At 39.0% G+C, this 17758-nt stretch overlaps 1 protein-coding gene across 1 annotated transcript in view; it reads right to left on the reverse strand.

The window, feature by feature from the left end:
* Positions 1-17758, reverse strand: part of MAP7D3 (MAP7 domain containing 3) — a 38680-nt gene that overhangs the window by 15788 nt on the left and 5134 nt on the right. The window contains 9 exon segments of the mRNA XM_007462915.1: positions 1663-1868; positions 2137-2267; positions 2845-3443; positions 7911-8000; positions 11073-11171; positions 11671-11782; positions 14671-14834; positions 16053-16136; positions 16230-16328. Of these exon segments, the coding sequence (XP_007462977.1) occupies positions 1663-1868; positions 2137-2267; positions 2845-3443; positions 7911-8000; positions 11073-11171; positions 11671-11782; positions 14671-14834; positions 16053-16136; positions 16230-16328 (1584 nt within the window).

Here is a 17758-nt window from a genome sequence, read left to right on the forward strand (position 1 = left end):
TATCTGGAGAAAACCACTAATTCGAAAAGATACACGCACCCCACTGTTCACAGCAGCATTATTTACATTAGCCAAGACATAGAAGCAAACCAAACGTCCATCGACAAAGGACTGGATAAAGAAGATGTGGTACATATATACAATGGAATATTACTCAGCCATAAAAAAGAATGAAATAATGCCATTTGCAGCAACATATTAGGACCAAGATGTTATCATACTAAGTGAAGTAAGCTAGACAGAGAAAGACAAGTAACATATGATATCGCTTATATGTGGAATCAAAGAAAATGATACAAATGAAGTTATTTACAATACAGAAATAGACTCACAGACATAGAAAACAATCTTATTGTTACCAAAGGGGAGGAGTGGGGAGGGATAAATTAGGAGTTTGGGGGCTTCCCTGGTGGCACAGTGGTTGAGAATCTGCCTGCCAATGCAGGGGACATGGGTTCGAGCCCTGGTCTGGGAAGATCCCACATGCCACGGAGCAACTAGGCCCGTGAGCCACAATTACTGAGCCTGTGCGTCTGGAGCCTGTGTTCCGCAACAAGGCCGCGATAGTGAGAGGCCCACGCACCGCGATGAAGAGTGGCCCCTGCTTGCCGCAACTAGAGAAAGCCCTCGCACAGAAACAAAGACCCAACACAGCCATAAAAAATAAATAATTTTTTTTAAAAAAATTAGGAGTTTGGGATTAAAATATACATACTACTATATATAAAACAGAAAGCCAACAAGGACCTACTGTATAGCACAGGGAACTATACTCAATATCTTGTAATAACCTATAATGAAAAAGAATGTAAAAAAAGAATGTGTGTGTGTGTGTGTGTGTGTGTGTGTGTGTGTGTGTGTATTAACTGAATCACTTTGCTGTACACCTGAAAGTAACACAACATTGTAAGTCAACTGTATTTCAATTAAAATTTAAAAAAAAACAGAACAGAAACAGACTCACAGACATAGAAAACAAACTTACAGTTACCAAAGGGGAAAGGAGCAGGGGAAGGGATAAATTAGGAGTTTGGGATTAGCAGATATGAATTACTATATATAAAATAAACAATAAGGTCCTACTGTATAGCACTGGAAACTACATTCAATATCTTGCAATAACCTATAATGAAAAAGAATATGAAAAAGAATACATATATAGCTGATTCACTTTGCTGTATACCAGAAACTAACACAACATAGTAAATCAACTGTACTTCAATTAAAAAAAGAATGGCAAAATACCAATATGATACTTTTTGGAACCCACATACTGACCTGACACATGTATGGTCTATGTATGGAAACTGCCCTACAGCTCCTGAAGGAAACCTGCTCAGCCACAAATGGCTGGAGTGCTCTCTCCAAGGACGGAAAATACCTTAGGGCCATCCGCTATCGGAGCTGGAAGGAAATGCAGGCACCACCTACACCATGGCGCTCATCCAACCCATCCATACTTCCAATATCAGTTCCAAAAATGGGGGTAAGAAGTTCCAGCAAGAAAAAAAAAGCAGTGTGCCAGCGTGACTGGTGAAATTCTCTTTATTTAAAAGAAAGTTCGCTTCCTAAAGTTCTCTGAACTGGGGAATAAAATGACGTTGACAGTTCCCAAACTACTTTCTGTGTTGCTGAAATGAACTTCTTAGTGAAGGAACTCACCTTCACAGATCATATCCTTTTGGCTTGCAGTCTCAGAGCTGTTAATGGTGTTAGAGATGGCTTCACTTTTCATTCCAATAGTACCTAATGCATTTTGTGCAAATACGGTACGCTGCATAGGAATTATTCTACAGGAAAAAGAAAACTGTGTCGACTGTTTTGACGTGGCAGGTGAAGGTGACGGGGGGCGATTCTTTTGGATTTGCCTGCTGGGGAAAAGTAATAGTTAATGGGGGAAGTCTGGTATGGTTTTGTAATACATATGTGATGATTTTTAGTGTACCATTTCATAAACTGTAATATCTTGACTTTATGACATAATGATATTTTATAACAGACAAAGGTAAATCCATTTTTAAAGGCTTTTCCCTTCATATTTACATTACCATGCACACTACATTATTTATGAAACACTGATGTGAAATTTATCCCGGTAAAATACGTATCAGGAACAGTGGCAAATAAGCTACTTACCTAGCACTGATGGGAGATGGAGGACACCACCTGCTTGTAGGAGAAGATGACCATCTATAACACGGTATCTGTGATGGTGGTAGGCGCTTCTTCGTAATCGGGTTTGAGGCCTGTTTGTCCGTTTCTGATTTCTGAACAGATCAATACAATCAGATAAGAAATTACTAGCATTACCTTTTGCAGCTGGCTTTTCAAGAGAAAAATATTCTGAATAACATATAATTGTAGCTCCTTAAACTCCCAATTTTCCTTTCATGCATGAGAATTTGGTACAGAGATACATTCTTCCAGACTAACAATTTATATTACACAATTCAAGCATGTCATAGAAATAATTTAAAAGAATTCTTTTACTTCAAAACCTACTTTTATTTTTAAAACCTAATTGAGGTTTGCAATAGTTCTCAAAAACGTTCCTTCTGAGTTTAGAAACACAGTTCATATAAACTGCTTTATTTTGTCTCTTCTACTAAAAATTAACTAATATTCCAGCTTTGGGGGGGTAAACTCTGTGACAACGAATATCATATAATTTTAAATTATTAAAGTGAATTTATTTTATTTTATCACAGAATGCTATAACTAAGAAGTTGCTTATGTTGTGAAATCTGACCTATCATAATCTACACAACAAAACATACAGATTTTAATAGAAAATTTCTCAATGAAAGGCACTTGTCGAACCTGTGGAGAGTCTTTCATTTTCACCTTGGAAGACATTCCCATGGTCACCGCAGGGGAGGCCTCGGGGGGCGCCTCCATACTTGCCTCAGAGGGCACTTCTGTGCTCTCCTCTGGGGATGCTTCCACGTGCGCCTCAGGAGATGCTTCCACACTAGCCTCAGATGACGCTTCCGTGCTCACCTCTGGGGACGAGTCCACGCTCACCTCTGGGGATGAGTCCATGCTCACCTGTGGGGACGGATCCACACTCGCCTCAAGGAACAGATCCTCGCTTGCCTCAGGTGATGTTTCCACGCTAGTGGGAGGTGTTCCTGCACTCGCCTCGGGGGGTGCTTCCACGCTCACCTCGGTGGATACTTCCAAGCTTGCCTCAGGAGGTGCTTCCACGCTCACCTCAGGGGATACTTCCAAGCTTGCCTTGGGGGGTGCTTCCACGCTCACCTCCAGGGGCACTTCCACACTTGCCTTGGGGGCCATTTCCACGCTTGTCTTGGAGGGTGTGTCTACTTTCTCCTGGGGAGGTATTACCACTGTTGACTTGTGAGGCACTATGGTACTCTTCAATTCATCACTGCTATGCTTAAGCAGGGGCATGTTTACATATTGGAATATATTGTGGATGCCTGTAGGTAAATGAGGACAGAGAGTGAAATTCCACACAGCTAGAAATTTGATAAGACAGAAATGCACCATGTAACAATATAAAAACAAAGAGACTGCGTTTATTAGGAAATGACAGGGATCACACACCACACAAAATGTTTACTGAAATGGATCACAGACACAGAACAGAATCATCGCAAAGTTGGTACTTCAGATGCAGCACCACCACCAAGAGAGGCATTGTGAAAACAACAGTCCACTCCAGACGAAAATAAGATGCTTCTCCAAAGCTGATGTTTGCCGTAAGCCATTTCTATTTTAATCACACTATAGTTCAGAATGATTTTCACAGGAAATTACAAGACCTTCAATGCTTTTTACAAGTAATCTAAACAGTGTCACCAAGGCCAGGGATCTTACCATTACAGGTGATTACATAAGGCATTCTATATATGGTCGTTTTAAAATAGAGTATAAAAAAGCATTTTCTCACCCATACTAAAAATTGTAATAAGACATTAATCAGAATGGGCTGGATCTCCAAGGTCTCTTCCAACTTTAACAATCTAAATATTTTTAGCCTAACAAATGGACAAAAGTCCTAATATCCAGTACCAGCTAAGATAGAGGAAAGTGATAATACCAATGTTGGGAACCAGGCAACCTCATGCACTGCTGGTGGAAGTATGGATTGGTATATGCTCCCTGGGAAGCATTTTGGCAATAGTGTATCAAAAGCCATTCTAAAAAGTACACACTCGGGACATCCCTGGTGGTCCAGTGGCTAAGAATCTGCCTTCCAATGCAGGAGACAAGGGTTCGAGCCCTGGTTGGGGAACTAAGATCCCACATGCTGTGGGGCACTTAAGCCTGCACGCTCTAGAGCCCATGCGCCACAACTAGAGAGCCTGCGTGCCGCAACTACTAAGCCCATGCGTGCACACCAGAGAGAAGCCTGTGTACCACAACAAAGATCCCGCATGCCGCAACTAAGACCCAACGCAGCCAAATCAATCAATCAATAAATATTTTTTTTAAATAAAAAGTCCACACTCTTTGTTCTTGCAATTTCACTTTTAGGTTATTCTGAAGAAAAAATCAGATAAATAAATGAAAATGTATGTATGAGATTACTTACTACAGCATTGTTTAATAATATAATTTAATAATTATATTTAAATATAATCCAAATATTCAACACAAAACTTGGACTATACTAAGGCAGTCATTAAGAGTAATAATATACAATTTTTGGACATAGAAAATGGTATATGTTGAGTTTAAACAAAAGCAGGTTATGATCCCATTCTATTAAAAAATACGTAAACGCAAAGAAAAATATTCAGTTATCAGTGGGTATTGGAATAATAGAAAATTATATTTAAAAATTTTCTACACTAAATATTTATTGCTTTATAATAAAGTGACTTTTTTTTTTTTTGGCCGTACCACGTGGCTTGTGGGATCTTAGTTCCCCGACCAGGAACAGAACCTGGACCCTCGGCAGTGAGAGCATGGAGTCCTAACCACTGGACCACCAGGGCATTCCCTAAAGTAAACATTTTAAGGAAGGTGTTTGGTGGTGGCTTTCTAAAGACTTGGTAAATATAAGACTCGGTTATTTTTTAGTCCCTCACTTTTGGTAGAGAAAGCATTTTACTTACATACTTGTATGTGCCTAAACAGTCACTTATTTAACACTGTGCTACAGAAAATATAGTAAGTATAATAACTAGATTTCTAATAGCTACAGAAATTTAAGGCAAAATATTGAGGTTTTTAATAGGAGTAATATATTAAAATAAAATGAAAGTAATTAGAATACCTTACAATAGACTCAGGGGAAACTGGTAGAAAATAATCTGACACGCATACAACTAGGCATAAACAAAGTTGAGGATCTGAACCAAGAGAAGTAAAGCTGCACTACCACAAAGTCTATGACAGCACTTTGGTTACTAATCATATGGATATTGACATAAAAATAAGCAAAGGGGGTGGGATATATTCTGGAAAGGAAAAAGTGGAGAAAAAAAGGCAAAAAGGATGGGAACAATGTACTAGAGCTCTCCATTACTAAGGACTTACTATCTAAAGGCATGTCTAACATGATATGTAACCTATAAATGAGAAAATCCACATAACCCTGAAGATCTGTTTTATTTTACTAACAATCTTTATGTTCTTAATTAAAAGCTAAAGAGCCACTCAATGTTATTCTTCCACATTTTAAGAAAAAAAGAAGGGTGGAGTAGGACACTTCCTCCCTTGATATTATTTAAGTTTTTCTATATTTTTAAAATCCAGTACTTTTCACAGTACTGTGATACACTTAAATACAGGTTAAGAAACCCACTGTTTTACAATTTAACAACCAAAGGTCCCTATCTCATCCTATAAATTACACTGATAACTATTCTACCCTGCTAGAAATCATAAATATGCAACATAAAATGTTGGGTAGAATCACTCATTTGCAAAGTATTGATTCAAATTATTTTTATGCCTTACTGTAAAAAACTAAGTGATACAACCTACTTTTAAGCACAAATACTAACACTTTCAGGCACTCTACTCTATGCCTGTTACCTGGAGTACTGCTTCCAGAAATTAATAATGAAACAGTACTTTTGTTCCTGGCTACTGACGCTTTTGTTGGGATGAACAGGCGACGGATTAAATTATTCTCCCAAAGACTAGTGTATAACTGACAAACTAAATGATGAGAACAAACAGAAAGGATTTGATTCGAGGTCTCACAAATAAATGCAAAGCAAGAAGGAGCAATGTGAACTGCTGCAAATGGTAACTTTCCCAGCCTAAAAGCCGAGGCAATGAGAGCCACACATATATAACAGGACTGAAAACTGCCACCTGATGGGACTACACTGTTAGGGAAAAGAATACCTGAATAGAGGGGCAGAGGCCCCAGCATACCACAATAACCCCAAAGCAGGAATCCAGGTAATGTATCTAGCAGAACCATACCCAATGTATGGAGTCTCTACAGAGGAACTCACACGTGGAGAAAATAGTTGTACATGACAAAACAACTCTGACATGGATTCCTCCAGATGTATGTCACTGACAGTCATATTGGTCAAGTCGATTGCCAACAGCTCCAAGAGACTGAGTGAATTATTCTGTTAAAAGTAAATCTTGTAAATAGCTTGCTCCAATAAATTTTTATGTTCAAAAGGATCCCTGTAGGGGCTTCCCTGGTGGCGCAGTGGTTAAGAATCCACCTGCCAATGCAGGGGACACGGGTTCGAGCCCTGGTCTGGGAAGATCCCCCATGCCGCAGAGCAACTAAGCCCATGAGCCACAACTACTGAAGCCTGCGTGCCTAGAGCCCGTGCTCCGCAACAAGAGAAGCCGCTGCAATGAGAAGCCCACACACTGCGACGAAGGGTAGCCCTGCTCGCCGCAACTAGAGAAAGCCCGTGCACAGCAATAAAGACCCAACACAGGGCTTCCCTGGTGGCGCAGTGGTTGAGAGTCCGCCTGCTGATGCAGGGGACATGGGTTCGTGCCCCAGTCTGGGAAGATCCCACATGCCGCGGAGCGGCTGGGCCCGTAAGCCATGGCCGTTGAGCCTGCGCATCCGGAAAAAAAGACCCAACACAGCCAAAAATAAAAATAAATAAATTTATAAAAAAAAGAAAAAAGATCCCTGTGACAATGACATTTGTTATAACAGGATGTGACCTGAATCAATTAAATGGAGAGTCTTCTGTAAGTGAACAGTTTGTTACGGAAAAGAAAGGAAAATCATGTTTAACAGGGAAAACTTAGGGGTGGTGTTAGAAACAACTTTACATAAAGAAGTACTTCAGTAATAATTTGGAAATCTTGTGTGTAATCATCAGCAGTGAAAACGCGCCCTAAGGATAGATGTAGATTATGCTGTGAAGCAACAAAGCAAAGCTTTGAAGTTCAAACTGTTGCCGGTAATTTAGAACTTCAATGTGTGAACTGATGAAACGTTTGAAGGGAATCAAGTGCTTCAGGACAACTCTGTCTATATCAACATTCTGTGACCTCCTCAGCTTCATTGCAGAATTATATATTTCATTTAACGAGACTCTTCTGGCTTTAGCCAAATAAGCATGGCACCAAAGTACATTTTTTAGTTAAAGAAGGGATATTTTGGCTTCCAATGTTTTGGAATGGCTTTTCAAGCAGCTGAATGTTGACATAAATATAATGCTTTTAAACCACCATTTAAGATCGGTACATAGAAATAACTAACCAGGGGCTTCCCTCGTGGCGCAGTGGTTGAGAGTCCGCCTGCCGATGCAGGGGACACGGGTTCGTGCCCCGGTCCGGGAGGATCCCACATGCCGCGGAGCGGCTGGGCCCGTGAGCCATGGCCGCTGAGCCTGCGCGTCCGGAGCCTGTGCTCCGCAAGGGGGGAGGCCACAGCAGTGAGAGGCCTGCGTACCGCAAAAAAAAAAAAAGAAAAGAAAAGAAAAGAAATAACTAACCAGGTGTTTTTTCTTCCACTTGTTCTGTAGATGAATGCAGTTTGCTACACCTTCTATTCAGAGATGAGCTTCTCCTCTTTTCTGTTGTTTCTGGAGATCAAAGGCAAAGAATTTTACCTTTTATAAGCTGTTTATATATATTATTTCAGGGGTGAGCCACCCGTTCCCAGACATTTTTTATCTTATTTAAATTTCAAGTATTATGCAGAAATTTTACATGCCCAAACTTAAAACTAGTTTACTCTTTAAGTTAAGTTATATGAAGTGAAATAAAATTATTTAGGAAACAGTAAAAATTAAGCAGGAAAATCTGATACTGACAACATCAAAGTTCCCAAATTAGGAATGTACAACATTTAATTTTGGACACAGTCCATAACATCTATTACTAAAGTAATTTATAGTTTAGTTTTAACTTGTTTTTCTTTGTTTTTTTTGTTTTTTTGGCTGTGCCGCGCGGCTTGTGGGATCTTAGTTCCCTGACCAGGGATTGAACCCAGGCCACGGCAAGGAAAGAACCGAGTCCTAACCACTGGACTGCCAGGAAAGTCCCTTAGCTAGCATTTTTTAAATAAAAATGATCATTAACATTTGGTATAGATGTCACAATTTTAGCAACCCAAACCAGTCATATGGGAAAAGACACTTTTGTGTCCTTTCCATTTCACTTGAAATATTATGGCTCAGGATACTGATGAAAGTCTTTAAAGAAGAACTTCTCTTTTGGGAACCTCTAAATTAAAGTACATATGACAATATAGCGTCTCATGAAAATTCTTGAATTGATAATGTAATTGCACAGCATGAACCACAGAAGTGTAATCAATTCGACCATGTGATGAAATCACCTATCCCTCATTATCACACTGCAAGAAATGACAAAACAGTGTGAACAGTTATTATAAGTCAGCAGTGAGCAGAAGAAAAACAGACTATTTGAATCAGTCAAGATTTAAAGCAACGCTATTTAAAATATCACAGGTTAGATTATGAACTTCATTTGAGTTTGAAATGTTCATCTCTCTGGATTGAACAGGTTTTATTTCAATTTGAAGGGATTTTACAAAGGTAAGCCACTGACAATATTGATTTTATTTTCAATAAAATTATGGGAATCATTAATTTAACGGCATTCATCATTTCAGAGTGTGCAATATACTGTAACTTTAAGCAAACTCTTTCATAAAGTATCTTCCACACATACCTTCTTATATTAAAGTTACTTGGAATTGTTCCTTCAGTGCAATTCAACTAATTATTAACTTGAAAGTCATCACCTGTCCCTTCTCTTTACATGTCTCATTGATACAGCAGGCACACATATTAATGAAAACACACTAGTGTTTGCTCATTATATTAAAAATGTAATAAATGTCTGTGCAAGAAATCTCTGCTAATTCCTCCAAGCAATTAGATAGTAAAACATGGTCAATGCTTATGAAACAATTAAAATAAATTAAAATGAAAGTATATAAACATAACATTGCAATGAATGTTACCTAATTTTTCTAAAGGATTGAGTTTGTGAATAATAAATTAATTACATGACAAGCAAGGTGTTAAAAGAAAATCCTCCCACATTAATCTATGAATGAACCTGGACTATACATAAAAGTGCTCTGGGAAAGCATATTGAGGGTAAGGGCGGAAAGTGGATCAACTTTTGTTGGAGCATTACAAGAGAAAATTAGATGCACCAAGACTGACAAACAATGAAAGACCTCTCAAGTTCATCGTTGGAAACTGTAAGAGTTCTAAAAGTACAAATAACATAAGGATGAACAAAACAAAAATCCTTTTCAACATATTAAAACTATAATATTTAGACAAAAATGGGATTCTTTCCTACTAAGTTAACCATTGCTATAACTAACTAATTATACTTTAAATGAGGTCCAGAATCTTTTGCTGTAGTGGAATTTTAGAGCAATCAGCATTGCTCAAAAAACTGCCAAGGCAACTAATAATACAAAAGAAACATTTTTAATTCAAACTATAATTATGCCTTTGTCTCAATTCACAAGGTACAACAACGGTGGTATTTCTTCTTTTCTTACGGCTAAGTTTGAGGGAATGACGTGGAGTATGTCTGCCATGTCTTTTTCCTGCCCAGATCACTTCTGTTTTTTTCTCCATATGGGTATGGTTGTCTAATCCATTTCAATTATCAATGAGAAGCACCATGTACTACAAGCCATGGTCATTGACACACACTCTGGTAAAGATTTTTTTTAAAGATAAGGAACTCTAGGGAATTCCCTGGCTGTCCAGTGGTTAGGACTCCATGCTTTCACTGCGTAGGGTACGGGTTCAATCCCTGGTCGAGGAACTAAGTAAAATCCCACAAGCTGGGCAGCCAAAAGAAAAAAAAAAGAAAAAAAGGAATGCTAATTAAAAGTGCAAACACTAGGAGCAAAAGGTATTTCAAGTATCCATAGTAGATAACTTTGTTTTATTTTAAAGAACACTGCATTACCTGTAGGAAGAGTTGTAAAGTGGAGCTTAGCAATACTTCTCTCATTAAACACTGTTACCACTTTATTTGCTTTGGAGGAAAACACAGACTTGCTAGTGGAATGTACAATTTAAATACCATGATCCATCTATCAAATGACTAAAATATAAACCATAAATAAGTATGGTGAAGTGGAAATCACCGAATTTCTTGGGGTCTTAACTATACAACTAGGAAGGTAATTATACTTGCCTGTCAACTTTATATATATGTGAAGCAGATCAACCTGTCCACTGCTATATATATGCTATCATTTTCCTTAAATGAGGTAATATTCATGAAACTTAATGAAAATTGAATGACTAGTCTATTCCCTAGAAAAAGTGATTTCATTTATATGTTAGACAGAATATGAATTAATTCTAAAATAAATTATTGTGCCACCTAATGGCAATGTCTTTTGGTCAAAATATGTTTCATATTTGTTGGGCTACCTAAGCCCAACAAACCCATCTGATATGATTAGTACACAAATCAAGAAACAAGTATTTATACTGATGAAAATACAGAATAGTAATGACCATCTCTACTTTAAAACAAGGTGGTGTTCTTCTGAAATGTCCTACAATCTAAATAAGTGGAAATACATATAAAGAATTGATTTCATTGGTTTGAAACTCAGTTGAATACATGAAATAACTACTTACTCTTGGCAACAGAATTTTGAGGACTTGCAGATGACACTTGTTTATGTAATCCAGAAGTCCCCTGTTCAAGCTTTTCAGTAGATACAGAATGTCTGTTGGCTGAGAAAAGATATAACATTTACTGTACTCATATTTAAAAAAGCATCACTAGCTGAAACAAAATGAGTTCATGATGTACTTCGATGGAGCATAAACTATATAAATTTTACTTACATTTTATGCAACTGTATAGAATTATGTCCACACATAGGAAAAATTTACAGTACATCAATATTAAACAAGACTATTTTTAAAATATGCACTGGATAAAGCTGTGTAAAGCTTACCAATTGTTATTCATTTTTACACTGATTACAAGTTTAAATGGTAAGATTTTGGATATAGTGGATAAAATACAATTACTATAAAATTTCACCTGGTTCTTTGGCGATCTCACATGACACAAATTTAAACGCATGCCAAAGAGTAAGTACATGGCAGTGTTTTCACCTAGGATACAAAGCTCAAAACCTTTTGTAGTAAATGCAACCTTATACTAGTAGCCAATATTTACATGTGAAAATTAATGAACTTAAAGTTTAGCAGTTGTATTAATTACCAGTTTTATTCTGATAGTTTACTGTTGTAGAGCCTTCCCATGACCATCTTTTTTGATGATCAACACGGCTGCTCCGTTCCAGTGTACGATGAAGGGCAGCTTTGAATCTCTCCTATTTAAAATAAATGCCAACAAATTTTTACATATGCATTACATTGATTAGTATAATTTTGATCTGTCGGTTATAAAATACACCCACTACCAAATTTTTTCAATCAGGCCAATTTTTTTAAATAAAATATAGAACTGGAAACATCTCAGGTAAAAAGTTAAAGTTCAATACATCATCTCGGGTATCAATCCACGTTCTCCCGAATAACTAGGTTTTAATCTTATGGACATGAATCGAGGAGGTGACTGTGCTTCCCTCTTTGCTTATTATACCATTAGGAAATTTAGAACCAAATGTGTAGCCTATTCTAGCAACAATACAAAGACTGAGTGGTACACTTTGGTGTGTGCTAATCATACCTTATGTTTTATTATTTTCTTACTTTAATTTCCCCCTCTGCTTGATTCCCTCAACCACTTATTTTCTCATCTGGTTGTGGGTATGTCTTTTTTAAAATATACCTTAAATTCTTTGTAGAATGAGGCAGGAAAAACAAATCAACTAATACACATATGTGAAATCTATGCCAGATCATCTGTTATACCCACATTTGTAACATCTTAAATTCTGGCGTTAACTAATCAAATTTTTAAAAAGAGATGTGTTTGTCTTGACCTCAGCTTCAATTTGAACTGGGCAGGATAACAGCTCTACAAATGTAAATGCTACACTGTGGCGAAACAAGGCCATTGCTGGAAATGAGAAGCAGTTTTCTTTTCTCAGCTATTCCTCACCCTGTGCTGTAACATACCATGGACTACACTCAGGTAAGCAAATCAACTCAGGGCCAGAAGGTTTTCTATTCTTCCCTGACAACAATCGTTTCATAGCAACATCATCCTTGCGATGTTCCCACCATTTCTCTGAGGGCAAATAGGGTAAACATACTAGGAAAACAGAGACTCACCCATATCCTCTGAGAAAAGCAACTGCAATTCTTAAAATAAAACTTATCTAATGGCAATATTTTAAAATTATATTTTCTAACAGAAAGTAAGTTTTTCTAAATTACTTAGACACCCAAAAAGTATAATAAAGACTAAAAACAGAGAATATTCTTGTATTACTCAAACATCTCTGATTCCTAAGCATTCTAACCTGCTGTTTCCAGATGCGCTGACCCTCTGTGCTCTTTCAGGTTCCTTCCGGGAGGGCACCTGTGGCTCCCCTGCAAGTTCCTGGCCTGCTTCCCATGCAGCCTCGCCCACACTCACCCCTCCTCAGCACTCCTCTTTTCCTCCGTGCAGCCTCCTCACAGTGTCGACCTGTCCCTGCTCTGTCTGGGACTCCCCCATGCTGGCTCTCAGGGGTCGGTTCTCCTTTTGCCCTTTCTCCTTGTCTTCTGGCCTCTTCTCCTGCCCTGTCTCTGGCTCCCGCTCTGTCTACAGTATCATTTTGTTGCTTCTTCTTTCTTGGTGTTCTCTCTCTCAGGTTCCTCTTTCTCTAAGATGGTCTTTTTCTCTCCCAGTCCCCAGGACTCTCTCTCCTCCAGGGACCCCCCCGACTCTGCGCACAGTTTTCTATTTTACTTTCTTTGGTTCTCTTTACCTAGTTCCGTCTCTCTGGCCTTCACTCTCTTTACCACAGACAAGTAAATTAAGGAGATGTTTCACAGAGGAAGACAGAGAGTGATACAAGTTCTGAATGAGAATTCATTAAATACTGGAATGTGCTAGAAGGTAAAAAGAGACAAAGAAGGTGCTAGTGGACCATGGACAGGGAAGAAACAGCACAGGAATAGTCCTAGAATAAGGAAGATTCGCCAATGGGGTTAAGGGTTGGGGGGTGAGGCATTTGCAAGAGCCAACTGTGTGCAAAAATTAGGAGGAAAAGCGAGCACCACAGAGAAGGGGGCTCTTAGGGAGAAATGAAACCAAACAGAAAAGGAGAGGGAAAAACATTTTAAAATTGGAGCAACAGAAAAAAAGAGAGAGAGATAAAAACCCCACATACTGAGAGAGGCAGAAACTCTATAAAGATGGGGAAAGAAAAGAGGGAGAAGCTAAGACAAAGAAAGCAGAAAGAAAAGGGAGGTGCCTCGGGCAGAAAAAGGTCAGTCAGTCAGACAGAGAGCCAAAGACAGACCAAGGCTCACTCAGGGGCACTTGAGAGTCACTGGAACAAAGAAAAGAGGGAATGACAGCAAGGAACAGGACAGAACATGTTAATTCAGAAGGAGCCAAGGACACTCAGAGGAGAGCTGTGGAACAACCTACAGGGGAACAACTTGGTGCCACAGAGAATCATACAGATTGAGACAGGCAGCCAGATGCCCACACAACAGTCAAAGACAAACTGAATGAAGAGCGACAGAGGGGGAAAGAGAGGGCACAACAGAGGCAGTGACTCATACCAACAGAGTGCCAAAGACACCAAAACAGAGTCTAGGCAGGAAAAGAGAGAGCAGGGCTACAAAACAACAGAGAGAAAAAAAAGGAACAAGAAGGGGAGGGGGGAGAGAGCGCAAAGGAGAGAGAGCCAGGGAACCGTGGGACAGTGCGAGGCTCTGGCTTGGCTGGGCCTCTGCCACTCACTCGATGAGCGGAGTAGTGAGGTGAGAAGCAGAGCAGGTCAGGGTCAGACGGGGGCCTCTCAGGGGCCCTGGGACGGTGGGTAAGTGAATACTAGGCAATGGGACAACACCTTTTGTAGGAGAGAAAGATGCTCAGAGCAAAGCCCAGGCCGCAGGCACCCTGCAAGTGGACAGGGTTCTCTCCCTGGACGTGCAAAGCTCGGAACAGGATGGGGCAAGAGGTGCTAATGTCGAAGGAAAGATGAAAGAAGAATTGAGATTGGTTCCAGTAAAAGCAGAGAAGGGCTAAAAAAAAGTACTGCAGAACCAGGCAACACAGTGCATCATCTGATTAACAGGCTAGAAAAACATGTACCCTTTCTTCCTGTAACTTTTCGTTTCTCTTTTTTTCTGCAGATATTCTCCGTTGTTCATCCTTTTCTTTCTGTTCCCTCAGCTTTCGCTGCTTTTCTTCCATCTGTTTTTCATATAGCATCTTAGACTTTCTTTCTTTTTCAAGTAGTTGTGTCTCTTTATTAGCTGAAATATTCCAAATGCCAAGAAAATATTTAAGTTTTCCACATTACAGACAGAGAAGGAAAAAGTTTATATTTTATTCTCTTTCTTAAAAATAACAATAACCTGTGCTAATGACTAAAGACTTATTATATATAAGTGAACAGAGATGGCCACAAAAGAATCATTTCCACTGGGTGTTCATTTAACTCCTGAGAACTGAATTGGCTTAGATGACTCTCCTGTCCGAATCTAAAATTCCAAATTCAGAAGAAATATTTTCTTTCATGTGATGTTTCTGCTGACTTGAGCTGAAGTCAAACCCCATCAGATTAATATGCTATACATTAAAACAAGATGTAAAAAAAAAACACATGGCCAGAATATATGTTTTTTTTCCCTTCTACTAGAAAACTTCTTTTCAAAGGCCTCATCTAGACAGACCATATTAAGCATGCCAGTTTGACCTTCGTGGGCTTTAGGCACATACCACATTATTGACCAGCATGATGTTTTCCTGCGTTCAAATTTCCCCTCACTAAAGCCTGGAGAGCCATCTATGAAGTTGTAAAATACTCTTCTAAAGAGCTACAGGAAGAAACAGCTCCTCACCAAAACAAAGACAATTGCTATTTTATTTGAATGAACTTGAGCACTAGTTTTGCAGTGGATTTACAGGGCCAGATGAGAAAAATACATAGATGAAAAAGTATTCTCTCAAGGTGTAGAAAGATTATTCTTTTAGATCCTAATTGATACAGAGTTACACTTGAAAGGCATAACAATCAGTGAAAGATACCATATCTATGTTAGGATTATTAGCAACTCCATTTTTTATTTTTTTGGTTTTGGTTTTTGTTTTGGAACCCACCCCCAGCAGTAAAAGCAGACTGCTAACCACTGGACTGCCAGGGAATTTCCTCATTTTTGTTTCTAAGTCATTTTTCTGAAATCCCATTTTGCTTGTTTCTACAAATGTTGAAGAAATTTTCATACCTTAATTTTCAGAAAATTAAAGCTAAAAGAAACTACTAGCTCAAAAATAAAACAATTTGGTCAAATATTGTTCATGGACCTTCTTTATCTCATTTAGTATAAGCTCTTAATCCAGTATAACACATACTGTAAAACGTGTAATCTATCATATGAACAGATTAAAAAGTAAATAAAACCACTTTGGAAATATAACCTTAACGTAAAATTCACTCATTTTAATTTTTTTTTAAAAAGTCTAAAATATACCGTCATCTTGTCTTTTTTTCTCCTCTCTGCGCTCCTTTGCTAATCTTTGCTTTACATCGTTTTTAAGCACAGATCCATCTATTACTGAAAAAAAAGAAAGAATACAGTTAGACATAGGATATCAAACTTTAAGGATATAACACTTTGACGTCTATCAAAGCATTCTAGAAATTATACCTGGTTTAAATGCTGATTTTATATTTGAGGGCTGTGATGGAAGAGCGCTAAAGCTACCCTGACTCCGTCTTTCTTCAGCAATGGCATTAGCAGCAGCAACTAAAATACAGGGAGATAAAGGAAAGGGATTCGATATTAAGAATACAAACAGTGGGACTTCCTTGGTGGCACAGTGGTTAGGAGTCCACCTGCCAATGTAGGGGACGCGGGTTCGAGCCCTGGTCCGGGAGGATCCCACATACCCCGGAGCAAGTGGGCCCGTGTGCCACAGCTACTGAGCCTGCACTCTAGAGCCCGGGAACCACAACTACTGAGCCTGCGTGCCACAGCTACTGAAGCCTGCACACCTGGAGCCCATGCTGAGACAGGGGAGGCCACTGCGGTGAGAAGCCCACGCACCACAACGACCCAGCTCGCCACAGCTGGAGAAGGCCCGCATGCAGCAACAAAGACCCAACACAACCATAAATAAATTAATTAATTAAAAAAAAGAAAGAATACGAACAGCTAATCCAGGGGTGGCAAAGAACAGCCAATTTTATCTTCGATGATAAAGGACACTATCTCTTCTACAAGGCAAAATCATGACAGACTCTGGGTCAGCAAAGACATACTGAGTACCTATGATGTTCAACAATAATTCAACAAAGAATTAACAGTGTTTACCGTAGACATGCCAGCCTATCTGTGCGCACAGAGTTGTCAGTAGAAGTAGCAGCACGAGCTGGTGGGTGAGTAAGAGCTAATGATTAATAGCTTTCAAAAATGCCTCAGACAGACATTACAGCAAGTACTAGAAAAACTGAGCTGGCAAGGATTTGGAAAAATGTTTCGCCATAAATTGGGGGAATTTAGAAAAGATTTGGAGTTTATGGATCTGAATTTGGATGCAAAAGTGTCAACGGTGAGAGCCTCAGAGATTGGGCCCAATATAAGGAGTACGTGTATAAATTACCTAGGTCAGGGGCTTCCAACCCTGGCTCCACACGAGAGTCACCCAAATTGCTTTTAAAAAAAATTAGCAAAGTCTTCCCCTCCCCGCCTCCACTGTCTGAGAATGGGGCCCAGGCCTTTGCAGTTGCTAAAAGCTCTATTCTGATGCACAGTGAAGGTGGAGAAAACACTCAAGGAATTGCCAATGTGATGGTATTTTTCTAGGTAGGAAAATGTCAAGCAAATAAATATAAATTATATAATATAAATTTACACATCTTGTGTGAACAGGTAGAAAATGGCAAATAAACTTCAATAAGGGTGAAATATAAGAGTATGGGAGCACAATTTGAGGGAAAAGTAAGAAAAACTAAAATTCTAAGATGATACAAAAACAAGTTCTTGGGGAATTCCCTAACTCTAATTCCATATATGGCTGTATCTAAAATGCCCCATAGTGACAATGCGAGAGAGAAGCATGGACATATATACACTGCCAAACGTAAGGTAGATAGCTAGTGGGAAGCAGCCACATAGTACAGGGAGATCAGCTCGGTGCTTTGTGACCGCCTGGAGCGGTGGGATAGGGAGGGTGG

This window comes from Lipotes vexillifer, unplaced genomic scaffold, assembly GCF_000442215.2.
Source record: "Lipotes vexillifer unplaced genomic scaffold, Lipotes_vexillifer_v1.1 scaffold481, whole genome shotgun sequence".
NCBI classification, from domain to species: Eukaryota; Metazoa; Chordata; class Mammalia; order Artiodactyla; family Lipotidae; genus Lipotes; species Lipotes vexillifer.